General features: G+C 47.5%; 1 protein-coding gene across 2 annotated transcripts in view; it reads left to right on the top strand.

Annotated features, from left to right (window-relative positions):
* The window catches only part of LOC119449332 (palmitoyltransferase ZDHHC17), a 280445-nt gene that overhangs the window by 188273 nt on the left and 77500 nt on the right, over positions 1-14672 (top strand). For both annotated transcript variants that reach the window (XM_049666736.1, XM_037712500.2), the window contains one exon: positions 7785-7906. In XM_049666736.1, coding sequence (XP_049522693.1) covers positions 7785-7906 — 122 coding nt within the window. The remainder of the gene's footprint in view (positions 1-7784; positions 7907-14672) is intronic.

A 14672-nucleotide genomic window follows, 5' to 3' on the forward strand; every position in this document is an offset into this window, starting at 1 on the left:
CATCATCATCATTTATTTTCCCTTAAGGACCCCTGTCAGGGTATTACATAAGGGGGGGGGGTTACAGGAGGTAAAAATAGGAATATAGACGTGGTTAGAATTTCCTACAGCCTGTGGATTTCATTTGAGAACACAACTAAAAAGAAGAGAAAAGAAAACAGGAACACACACAAAAAAGGAAAAACTTCGCAGCACACCGAATACAATGCAAAAGCAAGAAAAAAGCAAAAAAAAAAAAAAAAGCGAAAGAAGGAAAACACAGTACGGTCATTATAAGGTTAGAGTTTGAGGTAATCATAAGCAGCCATTTAAAGATAATGTGGTTACGCTCGCCGACAACTCTGTCTGGTAATTTGTTCCACTCTGCGATAGCGCTAGGCAAAAACGATTTATTAAAGGAAGATGTTGAACCATGCAAGCGCTGGATTCTGCAAGAGTTAAAATGGTGACGAGATGTACGGGTTGGTGGAATAAGAAGCTTTCCATGCAGATGTGGGAAGTTATAATATATTCGATGGAAAAGGCACAGCTTTGCAATTTTCCGACGCAACAACAATGGTTTGAGTCCTAAGGATGATTTAATCTTACTGATACTTTCTTGGCGGCTGTACCTGAAAGTGATGAATCTAGCGGCACGATTTTGTATTGATTCTAAAGTGTTGATTAAGTAAGCTTGGTGCGGGCTCCAAATAGCCGAGGCGTATTCAAGTTTACTTCGAATGAAAGTTTCATAGGCTAGTTTTCGTGTCGATGGGGGGCACAGGGCCAGGTTGCGTCTGACATAACCAAGTGATTTAGTTGTGTCGGTAGCCAATTTTGTGATGTGGTCGGTCCAGGTCAACTTGCTGTTAATGGTGATACCGAGATAACGATATGATTCAACGGTGGATAGGGTTGTCGAGTTTAGAGAATACTAGTATTCCTTGTTAGAGTGCTTACGGGAGATCTGCATAACTTTACATTTGGAGATGTTAAGTTTCATAAGAGAATTGGAACACCAGGTTTCTATTAAATGTAAGTCTTGTTGAAGTATTGCATGGTCGGTTTGGTCCTGAGAAAGAGAAGGGGACCCAGGACAGACCCTTGTGGTACACCGGAGATCACGCTAGAAGTGCCAGAGCAATGATTTCCGACAGCTGTGTACTGGAGGCGATTTGTTAGGAAGCAATGGATCCATGACAGTGCGAGAGGGTCGAGATTGAGGCATGAAAGTTTGGCCAAAAGTCGCTGATGGGGAACACAGTCGAATGCTTTGGCAAAGTCTAGGTAGATGACGTCAGTCTGAATTGATGAGTCTAAGTTCAGGTGAAGATCAGTAACAAATTCAAAAAGCTGTGTATCGCATGACAAACCAGGCCGGAAACCGTGTTGATTGTGAAAAAAGAAGGAATGATCCCCAAGATGACATGCTATTTGTGAATATATTATATGTTCTAGGAGTTTACAGGCAATGCTTGTTAGAGAAATGGGACGATAGTTAGAAGGATCAGAGCGGCTGCCTGACTTATATACAGGTACCACTTTACTGATTTTCCAGTCATTTGGTAGTGAGCTATCGGTAATGGACTGGGTAAAAATTATTTGTAATATTTGACTGGAAATTTCTTTCGTACCTTTTAGTATCTTAGCAGAGATGTTATCTGGCCCGGGGGCACTAGAAATTTTCAGGTTTTCAATTAGCTTCATAATGCCTTGAGAATTAATGATAATAGGAAGCATGCGGGGGAAACAGTAGCTGGGCAAATCAATGTCCTTTAGTGCAGACTCACGAGTGAAAACGGAAGAAAAATATGAGTTGATTACGTCTGACCGCTGATCAAGTGGCACATTTGTACCGTCAGGGTAAGTCAAAGAAATGTTATTGGAGCGATTATTTGGTTTCAGAATATTCCAAAATTTTTTTGGGTTGACACAAATAATGTTCTGCAAGTCGTGGTGGAAGAATTTATTTTTGGATTGTTTCAAAGTGTTGGTGTATTCACGAAGGCATGTAAAGTACTTGTCCCACTTTAAACAAGATTTCGAGCGTTTCGCATCACGAAAAAGACGTTTTTTCTTACCTAACAGCCTCCTTAATGTATTCGAAAACCAGGGCTTTCCTAAATCACCGCGAATGCTAACAAGGGGCACATGTTTCTCAACAAGCGATAGTAACGTATTCTTAAATAGCATCCAGTTTTCATCTACTGTACGAGAAGGAGCAGTCTGACGGAAAGAAAAAGAAAACTTGTTTAGTTCAGTATTGATTTCGCTGAAGTCTGCTTTGTTGTAGTCCCTAATCTGTTTTGTTGAGGGTTGTCGGATAGGAACTGAAATGCAGAGATTAAATAGTAGTAATTTGTGATCGCTTAGACCACCAACAGATGATAGCGATTTTATTATTTCAGGATCAGAAACAAGAACAAGGTCGAGAATGTTCCCCTCACGTGTTGGCATATTAACCATCTGAGTAAAATTGAATGTTAGGATCGTATCAAGAAAATCTTTCGATTGCCGGCTATGCACCTCTAGATCTTCCCAGTTAATGTCCGGAAAATTAAAATCGCCACACAGCATAAAATTCGCAGACGGGAAGCGTGAGTAAAGATCGGCTAGTACGGAATTTAGTTCATGGTTGAAAGAAACATCACAGTCAGGAGCGCGATAACAAGCAACAATCACAATCATTCTTGAAGCAAGTGAAATATTCACACACAGAATTTTGTGTTGACAGTTCAATTCGGTAACATATGAAGGAACATTTTCTTTCACAAAAATCAAAATGCCGCCTCCCCTATGCCTCAACCTGTCAAGCCTGTGCACAGCGTACGCTAGGTCATCGTGTAGTAGCTCATGATCAGCAATATTTGGATGTAGCCACAATTCTGTAAGTATAGCGAGGTCAGTATCGCTGTCCCTTAAAATACATTCTACGGCGTCTTTCTTAGGTAGATAACTACGCATGTTTGCGACCAAGACGGACATATTTTGATAAACGGGATTAGTGATCGGGGCGAGGCAGGATTGGGGGGCAGGAGGAGGACGCGCATGCCTAGAAAAACGCAGGGACTGCTACGCCTTCAGTTCAACCACACAATCAGATTCAGCATTGTACGTGAATTGCTTGCCATCAAGCAGGAGCCGGTCAAAGCGAAGTTTAAATGTTTTGCCACTCTGTTGTCCATGAAGGTAAAGTTTTCTTCGCGCTTGTCGAACTCAGGCTGAGTAATCATCGCGAATCGAAAAACTCGTGCCTTTAAACTTGGAAGCCACTGCAAGAGTTCTAGATCTATCTTTAAATCTTGCATATTTTACAATGATAGGCCTAGTTTTGTCTTGCTGGTAGCGACCAAGCCGGTGCGCACGCTCCAGGTCGTCTATATCTATGGACAAACCGAGTTTCTCGGAGCAGAATGATATTATTTTTGTCTGGGACTGAAGCCAAGTCTCGCCTTTTGTGTCTGGAATTCCACAAAAAAGCAAGTTTGAACGACGCAGGCGGTTTTCTGCGTCATCGCATTTTTCGGCAAGAACTTTGATTTCAGTGGATAGTTTTGTAAGGCTATCATTCACTTCTGCCTTTAAACCTTTTTCGTTTGACTGAGTCGACTGCACAATCTTCTCCAGGGCATCAACACGAGCCGAAAGGCTGGTCACAAGGGTCTCGATGCTAGTCTGTGATGCTCGGATTAGAGAAATTTCGGATAGGACAGAACTTGGCGATGTTTCAATGCGAGATATGGCCTTTGCAATAGATTCAATGGACTGGGGTGAGACGCCATCTGGTCCTGGGTTTGATTCCACGTCTCCCGACAGCAATAGGAGCAGATGAACTGCTTGAGCATTGATGTAGTGAGACAACAGCATTCCACACAACAGCCTACGACAAGTACCAATAACACAAGTGGGGCACGACACCGCAAGAAAACAGCGATTTCCAGAGCGGACGCAAGCCGCGTTCAAAAGGTAACTGACCTGCGTCAAGAAGGGAATTTTTGTGACCACTGTCCTTGCGGTGGCGTGCCCCAACTCGGTCCGGTCTGGCGGTGCAATATGTAGTTGATGCGGCCGTCCCTCGGACATAGTTGCTCCGTGTTGCCAGACGAAGAACCGGACTGTGTCCGGAAACGGCTTGTGTGCGGTGACTTGCGAGGAATCGTTCAGGACCATGGGTAGCGTCTGGGCGGGTGTGCTTTGGTGATAAGCCAGGAACCGGTGGCTGCCGTGGAAGCACAGCTGAAACGACGATGCGAGCCACAGGACGAAAACCTGCGTCAAGAAGGGCATTTTTGTGACCACTGTCGTTGCGGTGGCGTGCCCCGTGTTCTGTTCTGTGTATGTGCGTACACTGTTCTGTGTATGGTAGGCCATATTCAGTTTGTGTTGCGTCGAGCAAGGCTGTAGAATGTCCTCGATCACCTTTGAAAGAAACTGTCTGTCCCGGTCAATTAGGAGTTGCCGAGGTGCACCAAGCTGCAGAATGACGTTATGGAGTAAGAAGTCCGCAACGTCGGTCGTGTAGCTTGTGGGAAGAGCGCGGGTGATCGCAAGTTGCGTCGCATAGTCTGTAGCGATGGCGACGCATTTGTTTCCTGGGACAGACAGAGGAAACTGGCCAAGTAAGTCGAGGCCAACGGGATGAAACGGCTCATATGGAACGTCGAGAGGCTGTGAAGATGGCCAGCAGGCGGTAGCGGCGGCTTTTTCTGGCGCTGACAAAGGTCACAAGAGGCCACGTAACGGCGCACCGAGCGGGACATGCCTGGCTAGTAGTACCAATGGCGTGCATGATCGTATGTGCGTGAAACGCCGAGGTGACTTGCTGTGGGTGCATCATGAAGCTGGGCCAGAACAGTCCAGCGGAGGTGTTACGGAATCACTACGGGTCTTCCTTCTGTATCTACCTATCACATGTAATTATCCCCGTTTTTGTATTAAACTGATTCTGAATGCACAGCCACTGATGAAATGCTGGTTTAAATCGCCATTGCCATCGTGGCACTATAGACGAAGCCAGATCAAGCGACCAAGCCGTATCACCATTTTTGTTGTTTTGCTAGTTGATTGACATTACAGCCACCACGGCTCCGTTTTTGAGGCCTGGGCTCTATATGCTTGGAGGAAATGTAAGTTTTAGCCATTTGGCTTTAATGTATGTTTAAGTGAAGCTGGACACTATTAACCCTCATCGAGCAAGGTGTGATGTGCCACGAGGCAGTTAACATCATTACAATGGGAAAGTCAACGTTGAAAAGCCACCTGAAGAGGTTGTAGCATTGGTGCGATTCAGTGGCTGCTTAGCTGTAAAGAATTGCAGCTAAGAAGGAGGTATGAATATTTTTTCATTTATGTGTATGACTGAAGTTGGTTTCAATCTCTTTAAATTTTTCCTTCAGCAACATGGGAATTCTTTAATTGTCCGGGAGATTTGTGTTTGATGCTCTATAGGAACCTTGCATTATGCACAATTGGGATCAAGCCATTATTAAGAGCCATGGCATTATGCGACCTGCTCTGTTTTCTGGCAGATTATTGAGACAATTCGCCTTTTTCATTTTCCTGTGCTGCCCTCTGCCGCACACCGCTGGAAACGTTTTGGAAGGGTGCCGGGGTTTTCCCCGCGTGATTTGTGAACCTGCGCCTATGTTGAGTGCGCATCGGTTGTGCGTTATGTGGATCGCAAATAATTATTAATGGCTTTTCCGGTGCAGCATGTCGTTTCTGGAAGCCTTGTAGCAATCACCAGCTACATATATATATAAATATCTATACAGATATTTGCTTGTATATATATATATATAGGGTGAGCAGGCCTGAGTGCGCTGTTTTATTAACAGTGTGGCCGATAAAGACATGCTGAGTTCCGTCTGCCATCGCAGCTGCTTTGGAGTTTGTTGTCGCTGACTTCTGCACTTGCGCCTCGCCTTTTTAATTTTCACACATTCTTTAGACATTTCGCATAAATAAGAAGTCTTTGAGCGCGCAGCCTACCGTGTGGGATTTAGAAAAGCGGTGCACATGTTTTTTGACATATACAGCCACAGATCATTGTTAGCGTCCAATATTGGGGAAAAGGTGCATCGCTGATATGAAATAATGTCAAAACGTAGAATAAAACACACATATCTGCGCATATGAACCGCATTGTTCTACCGTGAGACGAGTTAGTATGAGCGGTTGAGCCACTTAAACAACGGCGACTGTGATCCAGTTACATATATCGGGCTGTTAATTTATTACTGATTCTCGCTTTTCTTTAACTTCACCATACATATAGTTTGCGCATGTCCTAAAGCATTATTAGAGAAAACTGTGCTCGCATAAGCGCTCATTTAACGGCTGTGTTGTTCTCCTACGAAAACGTGGATGCCATCGCTGACACCGTTGGTATATGACTAAGCGAGGCAGTTGTTTATGCTGCTGTACCGAATGTACCGCCTCTTGTTTCGCGTTTGATGCATAGGTAAACAGTACATCTCAGGAATTAAGAAATGTGTCAGCATGACAACATGTAAAGACCCACCCATCTACGTTGCGAATGCGACCAGCAGCCTACGGGAACGGTGACGTATATACACATGTTGGCACAGCCGTTGGGCAGAGCGCTCTGTTCCCACTTGCAGCTTATTGTGTACGCGCCATACGAAGTGAAGAGTACTTCATTTCAAATCGCTAAGGCACGAACTGAACTATAAAAGCAGTTTCCTTCGTCCTAGCTGCTTAATTTTCAGTTCAGGTCCGCCGGCAGCGGGTGCACGAACTCGACGGCGCCAGGCCTAACCTTCACTGAACAGGATAAACATTGGCTCAAACTTCATGCGCACGGCTTGCGGGAGTTGAAGCTTGTGCATTTCAACATCATAGGCATGTTATAACTCACTTTGAGTGCTATTAATTATATGTACAAACAAAGGCGTTGCAGCTATCGCGTTATCGTATCAATTCGACGGCCGATCGGGCGAGGTTCGGTCGAACGATGGTCGGTGCTGATTTTATCGGTGCCGTCAACAAGAAATTCCGTCGCAATATGACAACTCGCGCTCGTGGGTGGCGTCTTGAAGGCCTGGTATGATAAAATCGTCTGAGCGACACACTCTGCTGAATGGTCGGCCAATCGTTGGCGTGAGCGTCTTGTCGGTCTCGTACGTCCCAATGTTACCGCTCCAGACTTCACGAGTATGTGAAGTCAGGCGCGCGCTGCCACTACCAGCAAGTGAGGGCCGACGCTGCAAGAATTCTTCGTCAGCAACGTGATGTTTTTAAGTGCCTTTCAAGTGTAACGCAAGGGTTTATCGATAAATTTGCCATCAATGCAAGGCGGCAACTGTGGTTCCCTGTGCAGTCAGGACGAAGCCCTCGCCGCTTTCTGTTTTAAAGTGGAGTTTCAGTCTTGCGCTACGTACGTTTTCAGTACCGCACCGACGTCGAGCTACCAGTGGAGTTTCAACGCGGTACACAGCGGTACACAGTACGAGTGTTTGCAGTAGTCCAAGGGCTTTTTTTTTTTTTTTTTTCTCCGGAGGACTTTCACCTGAGATGGGGCTGCGCGGCCGCGCCCGCGACCCTTCAAAAACGTTTCGGGACTAATCCGCCAGGGCAGGGCGCATGCGCCGTCGGGCCGTGAAAAAGGCGGATTGCTGTGTTAACTTTGGCATTGTTTCCCTGTATGCATTTTGAAGGACTTGCAACTTACAACTTAATATAGAAGGCAATATTACTGTGCACTGTTTTTGCTTGACAATTTCACTTGTTGATCAACTGCGAGAGTAGCATGTGTCAATGGCAGTCTTCTTTCCCCCCCTCAGTCTGGAAGGAGCACACGCTCTGGGCAGCCCTGTCCCAGAGTGGTTGGGTGGCCTGGATTGCATTCAACACGCTCCTGCACAGTGCTTGGGTCAGCTGTCTGCTCCTCTGCCAGCTGTACCAGGTGAGATCTGCTGACCGTAGAAGGCAGTGTCTCCCTCTGTCTCGTTTTATTGTCTACGTGAGAGCATAGCAGCCACTTCTTACCATTCACTTTTATATCTTGTCACAAAGTAATGACCTCAGTGTCGGTGACTGTCACAAATTCCGGCACACTAGAGATACGGACAAGTTGCAGGCATAAAACAGACATTTGTAATTTAAGAACATTATACAACACAACCACACACAAGCTGTGCATTTGCATTATGATCACCTAGCACTTTACAATATATTTATTTATTTGTTGCATATATCCTCAAACGCAAGAAGCATTGTAGAGGGAAGTGGGTTACAAGTTATTGAACAACAATTGCAAAAATATGAAAAGTTATACAATGGAAATGTGTGTGAGAGCAAGGTGGTCTACAGGCAAACTTATCACATAATACACATAAAAAGAAGACATGGTCATGTGGTACATCAATTACAATGTAAAAATGCGAACAAAGATTGCCTTGGCAAGTGGTAATCCGTGATAGAAGCAATATTAGTGGGTTCCTGTCTTGCTACATGTGCTGAATGAAAGAATGCAGAAAGGTATTTGTGCACGAGGACCCACACCCAACTTTGTTAACGTGTTCAACTCGTAATGAATGTTATGTAGGTGCAGGGACGAGTTCCATGTGTAAAAAATGATGATGGTAGACTTCATGAAACATGCATAGACGAACAAATTTTCTACGTAATGTTAATTGGGACAATGATAACCTTTCTTTCATCAATGTTATACTAGCTGTGCAACAATAGTTAGCTAGGATAAAGTGAGTGACATTATTCTTAACTTTAGTTGAAGTGCATTACTTATGTTATCGTGGTTAGGATCCCTAATAGAAGTGGCGTATTACAATTTAGAGTGGACAAGGGTTTCATATATACAAGCAATTTTAGCACAGTTGGAGATTTACTAAAATTTCCATACAGATATGCTAACATTCGATTAGCACTATTAGTTGTTATGTTGATGTGCATTTTCCCTGTTAGATCAGAGGTTAGAGTGATGCCAAAATATGCATACACGAGACATGTTAAAGAGGAGTACCGATAAGTTCATAGACAGAATGGCATGCGTGTTTGCGGGAGACACGCATTAGTTTGCACTTATTAATGTTCAATTTGTGGGGGTCTTCCCCAACCCGTAGCGCGTGTAATCGCAGCTACGTAGGGTTCGGGCGAATAAGGCAACCAGCAAGTCAACTCAACAACGTTTATTGCTGTCAGCAATAAAACACACTTGTAGAGGGAAGTCCGCTCTGTATAACAACTAATAAAATAGGCTTGCCTCGTCGCGTGTGGTAGTCACGCGAACGAGGTCACTCACGGCTTTCAGTAAATAAATTCCTTCCAGGCAGTAGGTCAAGCGAGGTCAGAGAGACCCGGGGGTCTCTCGGTCGCACTCTTTTATGCCTTTTTGCCTTTCCGCGAGGGGAGTGTCCTCCTCGCCCGCCGGATATTTTCCCTCTTCCCGCGCGGCACGCGCGTCGCGAGAGGCGAGCGAGAACCGGGAGAGGGCAAAGTGCATTTCTCCCGTGTTCGCCCGGCTCCCGCAGCGCGCGGTGTGTGCGCACGAGATGTCCGCTCTTTATTCTATGATGTCCACCCGGCTGCTGTCGCGGGCGCTCCGTGCGCCGGCGACGGGCGAGCGCCCGCGGGAGAAGGTGGCAGGGTGTGCTCCCCCACATCCTCCCCCCCTTAAGAAGGCCCCCGTACGTTGAGGCTGGCACCTAGGGACGTCCGTTTGCCTGAGTACCCGCCGAGGTTGACGACCGAGGAAGCGTTGTGGTGATGCGGCTGCTCAGCTGCACTGCTCGGGCTTGCGAGGCGGGATCGTTGTCGGGGCATGAAGGTGGCTCTCAGTGCTGCGCCCTAGGTGTCGGCTGCGCTGGAGGGGTGGTCGTCTGCCGGCCGCCGGCTTGCGGTTCGTGCGGCTCCAAGGCCGGCGTAGCGCCGTCAGTACTGCAAGGGCGTCAGTTGTTCCAGCGCGTACTGCAGGCAATTCGCACGGCCGTATCTCGTCTTGCTCGGCTCCTGAAAATTATTAGCAAACTGCACGAAGCGGCACTGTGATCAGCAGCAAAGTTGGCCGTATCCGGGAACCCCGTCGACGTCTGTTACGAAGGGAATGTTCGCAAGAATCATTGCCAATTCGAGTCGCAGCACAAGATAATCACCGCACTGTCCCTCACAGCTGTCTTTGGTGAAACCGCACCCCGCACACCCACGCGTCGAACGTTCACGCCACATTCCCGTCGTGGCCTCGACGACTCGTCGTCCATACTCGGCGCTCCGTGGTCACTAGACGTTCGCTTCCCCGGCAGGAACTACCAAGGTGCCAGCCCAGCGCGGCTGTATGCTCACGCGGTACGCAACGCCACCCGGACTTGCGAATGTTCCTCGCAGTCGTCGAGTTACGCAACTAGCAGTCAGATTACTTTCGCGGGCTGGCCTCGGCGAAAGAAACCACCTAGAAACGATTACGCAACTAGCAGTCAGATTACTTTCGCGGGCTGGCCTCGGCGAAAGAAACCACCTAGAAACGCAGTACGCGCGAGCGGCGCAGCGTGGCGCCAGCGGTCAAACGCTGTACCTACTAGCAATTGTAGTGTTGCGACCGACCGGTACGCGTATTTACAATTGCTAGTAGGTACAGCGTTTGACCGCTGGCGCCACGCTGCGCCGCTCGCACGTACCATGTTTCTAGCCGCCGCCGTTGGAACGGAGGAGGCGTTGACGGAGAAAGCGCTGGGCTGGTGGTGACTAGCCTGCTGTTGGGATCGGTGGTATTATAAACGCATCACTGTTTTGATGATCCAAATATAATCTCACTATCAGGGAGGGAGCAGTCTACCTGACTGGAGCAGTATTTTTTTATTTGGGGTGTTGCTACGCTGCGCTCCGCAACACCCCAACGACCGCCGCTTCGCGTCGGCGCCCGGTACCACGGCTGCCGCCGTGGCACCGGGGTTCAAACGACCACGCTGGCAAACAGAGAGAGAGAGAAAAAAAAGAAAAGCGTGATATTAAGAAAAAAAAATTGTAGCGCAAGCGGGATTTGAACCAGCGTACGCATGATCCCAAAGCGAGCGCCGTAGCCACTCAGCCATACAGCCACGCTTCCAGAGCTTGCATTCATGCGAACCATATGATTGCGTTCGAGCGGCCTCGGCGAAAGAAACCACCTAGAAACGCGGTACGCGCGAGCGGCGCAGCGTGGCGCCAGCGGTCAAACGCTGTACCTACTAGCAATTGTAGTGTTGCAACCGGGAAAGGGCAAAGTGCATTTCTCCCGTGTTCGCCCGGCTCCCGCAGCGCGCGGTGTGCGCGCACGAGATGTCCACCCGGCTGCTGTCGCGGGCGCTCCGTGCGCCGGCGACGGGCGAGCGCCCGCGGGAGAAAATGGCAGCGTGTGCTCCCCCACAAATTCCATTAACCATTTATCACATCAACCTATTAAGGATTCCAGGTCAGACTAGTATTTGTTCGTCCTGTTCGTTACAAGTCTCTCGATATGTACACAGTCGTCGGCATAAAGATGTACACAGTAGAACCTCATTTTACGATCCAGTTTAGTACGATAGCCCAGAACCAACATTCGCGATCAAGAACACAATACAGTTGCCTTCTTTTTTGCCAGTTGATACGCTCCCGGAAAACACAATCTTTTGGCACAAACGTTCAGTACAACGGCAAACTGTGGTCATATGATACATTTTCTGGCTGCTAGATTCTATGTAAACAAAAAATGGCGTGAGGTGCGTGCGATCGAGAACAGTCGCTGCCCGCTACAACAGCTTCCTTGCAGTACTCACCTGCTCGTGTCACATGATAATTTGCGGTGCCAGCAAATCTGCTTGCGTGCAGCGCATTCACAGCTATCGCCGCCAACCCTATTGTGATAAGCGTCTCCACCTACCTATGTCACTTCGTGCGTGGCGTAGCGCCGTTGAAAGCGTACTGCACTCTTTTTAAAGAAGATAGCCCAAATGCACTGCCATTCCTTGCTGCAGGTGGCACGAAGTTGGGTTCTTGTTAGGCTGTGGTGGCATCGTATTCTTGCGAAGACCACCAGTTCAATTTCGTTTTGGAAACGCTATGCAGTAGAAAAAGGATGTGTGTACCAGGCGTTGGTCAGCATCTCGTGCCACGCGCCGAGTGAGCACATAAAAAATTACTGCCAAAACTTTACTGCCTGAATAAGCTGCTGAACCAGGCGGAATTAGAGGAACACAAACGGGCCGCTTGGGCCCCAGCGTGCATCGGTGTCTTGTGCTGTAGTGGTTCGCGCAGTGTTTTGCATTATGTCAACTACAGTTGAGTCTGCCAAATGTTTAGTGACTTTGGATCGTATGTGTTGCTGATGAGAAGGTTTTTTTTTTTTGCATTTTTTTCTAAAACTTATGAACAAGGTTCTACTGTATTAGAGAAAACACAACATGGTAAATCGTTAATGTAGATTAGAAAAAGCAGCAGGCTTAATACAGATCCTCGAGGCACACCATATCAGGTGTGCCTGATCCGATTCTAATTCTGGCTCTAATCCTGATTTAATTCAACTTATGTGGAATTAGAATGATGATTGTTACCAGGGACGTACTGAAGGCAATCAGTAAGGAAGAATCCTATCCAAGTGAGCAGCTTAGAATCTGTTAGGTAAGAGCATGACTTACTTTCTTGATTGTCTTAGAAAAGTCTAGGTTTATGCAGTCAGCGTCAGCTTGAGAACTTCTGTCCACTATAGTGTGCAAGCGATGCGTAAAAAGCAGTAATTTAGTTTCACATGAATACGGTCATTTGAAGCCTTGTTGAGCAGTCGAAGAGAAGTTATTGGAGAAATTCAGAAATGTTAGTATGGGGGGGGGCAATATATTGACACGCATGCTTGTATCTTAATCAGGTGCCTGTACTTCACTGGCTAACAAATCTTAAAGGTTATCACTCAGCACAAGATGCGCCTTTCTGCATTGGAAGTTTCTCAAATGTTATCTATGGTTCTGTCTTTTGCCCGTGATCCTTGTGTAATCAAATTCTGTACTCGACGCGAATGCTGGTGTACAGTCGAGAACTCGCATGAGCACCAGTGATTATGCTGGAAGGTTCATTGGGCCATGTATGTATAGCCGACGAGTGTGTTCGCTGCTATCATTGTGCTTAAAGTGCCACTTGCTTTTGTGGGTACAGGTTCACCCAATAAAAAGTTAGTTTCGTGATTCACAGTCATGCTACTGTGTTGTTCACCGTCACTACAATGTGACAATATGCACCCTAATTATACTGGGAATGCTCGTTAATAAAATGGGTTGCCAGCGGTGCAACAGCTGCGCCAATTGCGCCATTTTGATACAATTTCGTATTTTTGCGCCGAGCTGCGCCAAAACTGCGATATACGTTGAAATTGCGCCACGCTGCGCCAAAACACCCGACCGGCCGCGAAATTTCTCGGTTACGCTAGTTTTAGCGCGAAATAAAGGCCGCGTTGGCAACTTGCAGCTTGACACGCCATTGCAGTACCAGTAGCGCAGACGAGATCCAAACTGGAGTGCCCAGACCACGGTGTAAGAAATACTGGTCCAGACGAGACGTTGGCATGTTTGGTGGTGGGCGCCGAAGAATATTTTCGCTGCTGGTTGCAGGGCGGTGTGTTGTATATGCAGTAAAATCTTGCGGAGACGCGGAGTGCGCGTTGCTTGCAGTAACGAAAGCAGTTCGCCATTGCCGGTTGACTCAACAAGATCCTCGCCGTATCTGTATACGCGGTCACGAGCGGAGCGGGTACGAATACTCCGCGGCAGGGGTTCTCAAGCATGTTCGTTCCGGGGAACCCTGCTAAGCTCCATGAAGCGCCAAGGAACCCCCTCCCCCCGCCCCGAATTAACCGAATTAAAATGTCCTAAATAAACTAATGTCGAATTATCCAGAGTAACAAGAAAGTAATAAATGAATGCTTACTACGTCAACACGCTTTTATTTACTGAATGCATCAGCAAATCTTGTTTCTATTTTGCACAAAAGCAGTGAGGAAGCTGAAATTCTTGTCATCTCATGACTGATTAAGGGGGGCTAGCAGCGGCGAAGGCCTCACAACATTCTTCGCAGCGCGGCCGCGGCGCGCGCCTCGCTTTTCACTACCGCGCGCACATCCGGTTATTGTTTCGCTAGGGAGCTGGTCGCCAACAAATGGTCCCTCCATCGCGATGTAGCCGGTGCTCTTAATCTTTGACATGTTTGCACTGAGTCAAAGCGCAACTTGCGGTTCAGAAGGCAGGCGGCCGACGCACTCACCAAGTCAAAACGAAACTACAATTTGCTGCAACAAGTATGGACGAATCCGCAGTCGCTTTCGACGCGATCATGGATGGTGACTACGCAGTTATGAATAGAGTGACCTAGAATATGGGAGAGTGTCCAAAGCGCCGGCTCCGGCGAGGGCCTTTTTCTGTGAACTGCCGCGCCGCGCCGCTGCTGCTCCGGACCCGTGGGCTTTTCGCGCTCGCGGAGCGCGCGGGAAGCGAGGGTCGTCTGCTACGCGCTGCAGTTTTTTGCGTTCAATTTCCACGCAAAGCACCTAAAGTCTTTTTAACTTGAACAGTGTGGTGCTGCATGGAGATTACCCATCTTTGAGTGTTTCTTTGTGCTTGGGCAGCAAGATAATGCAAAAACTAACGTATCAAACTCATCAGCGCGGCCTAGCTCCGGCGCTAGAGTTCGGGAACGGCATTACGGTAACTGCGCGT

Source organism: Dermacentor silvarum, chromosome 4 (assembly GCF_013339745.2).
Source record: "Dermacentor silvarum isolate Dsil-2018 chromosome 4, BIME_Dsil_1.4, whole genome shotgun sequence".
Lineage (NCBI taxonomy): Eukaryota > Metazoa > Arthropoda > Arachnida > Ixodida > Ixodidae > Dermacentor > Dermacentor silvarum.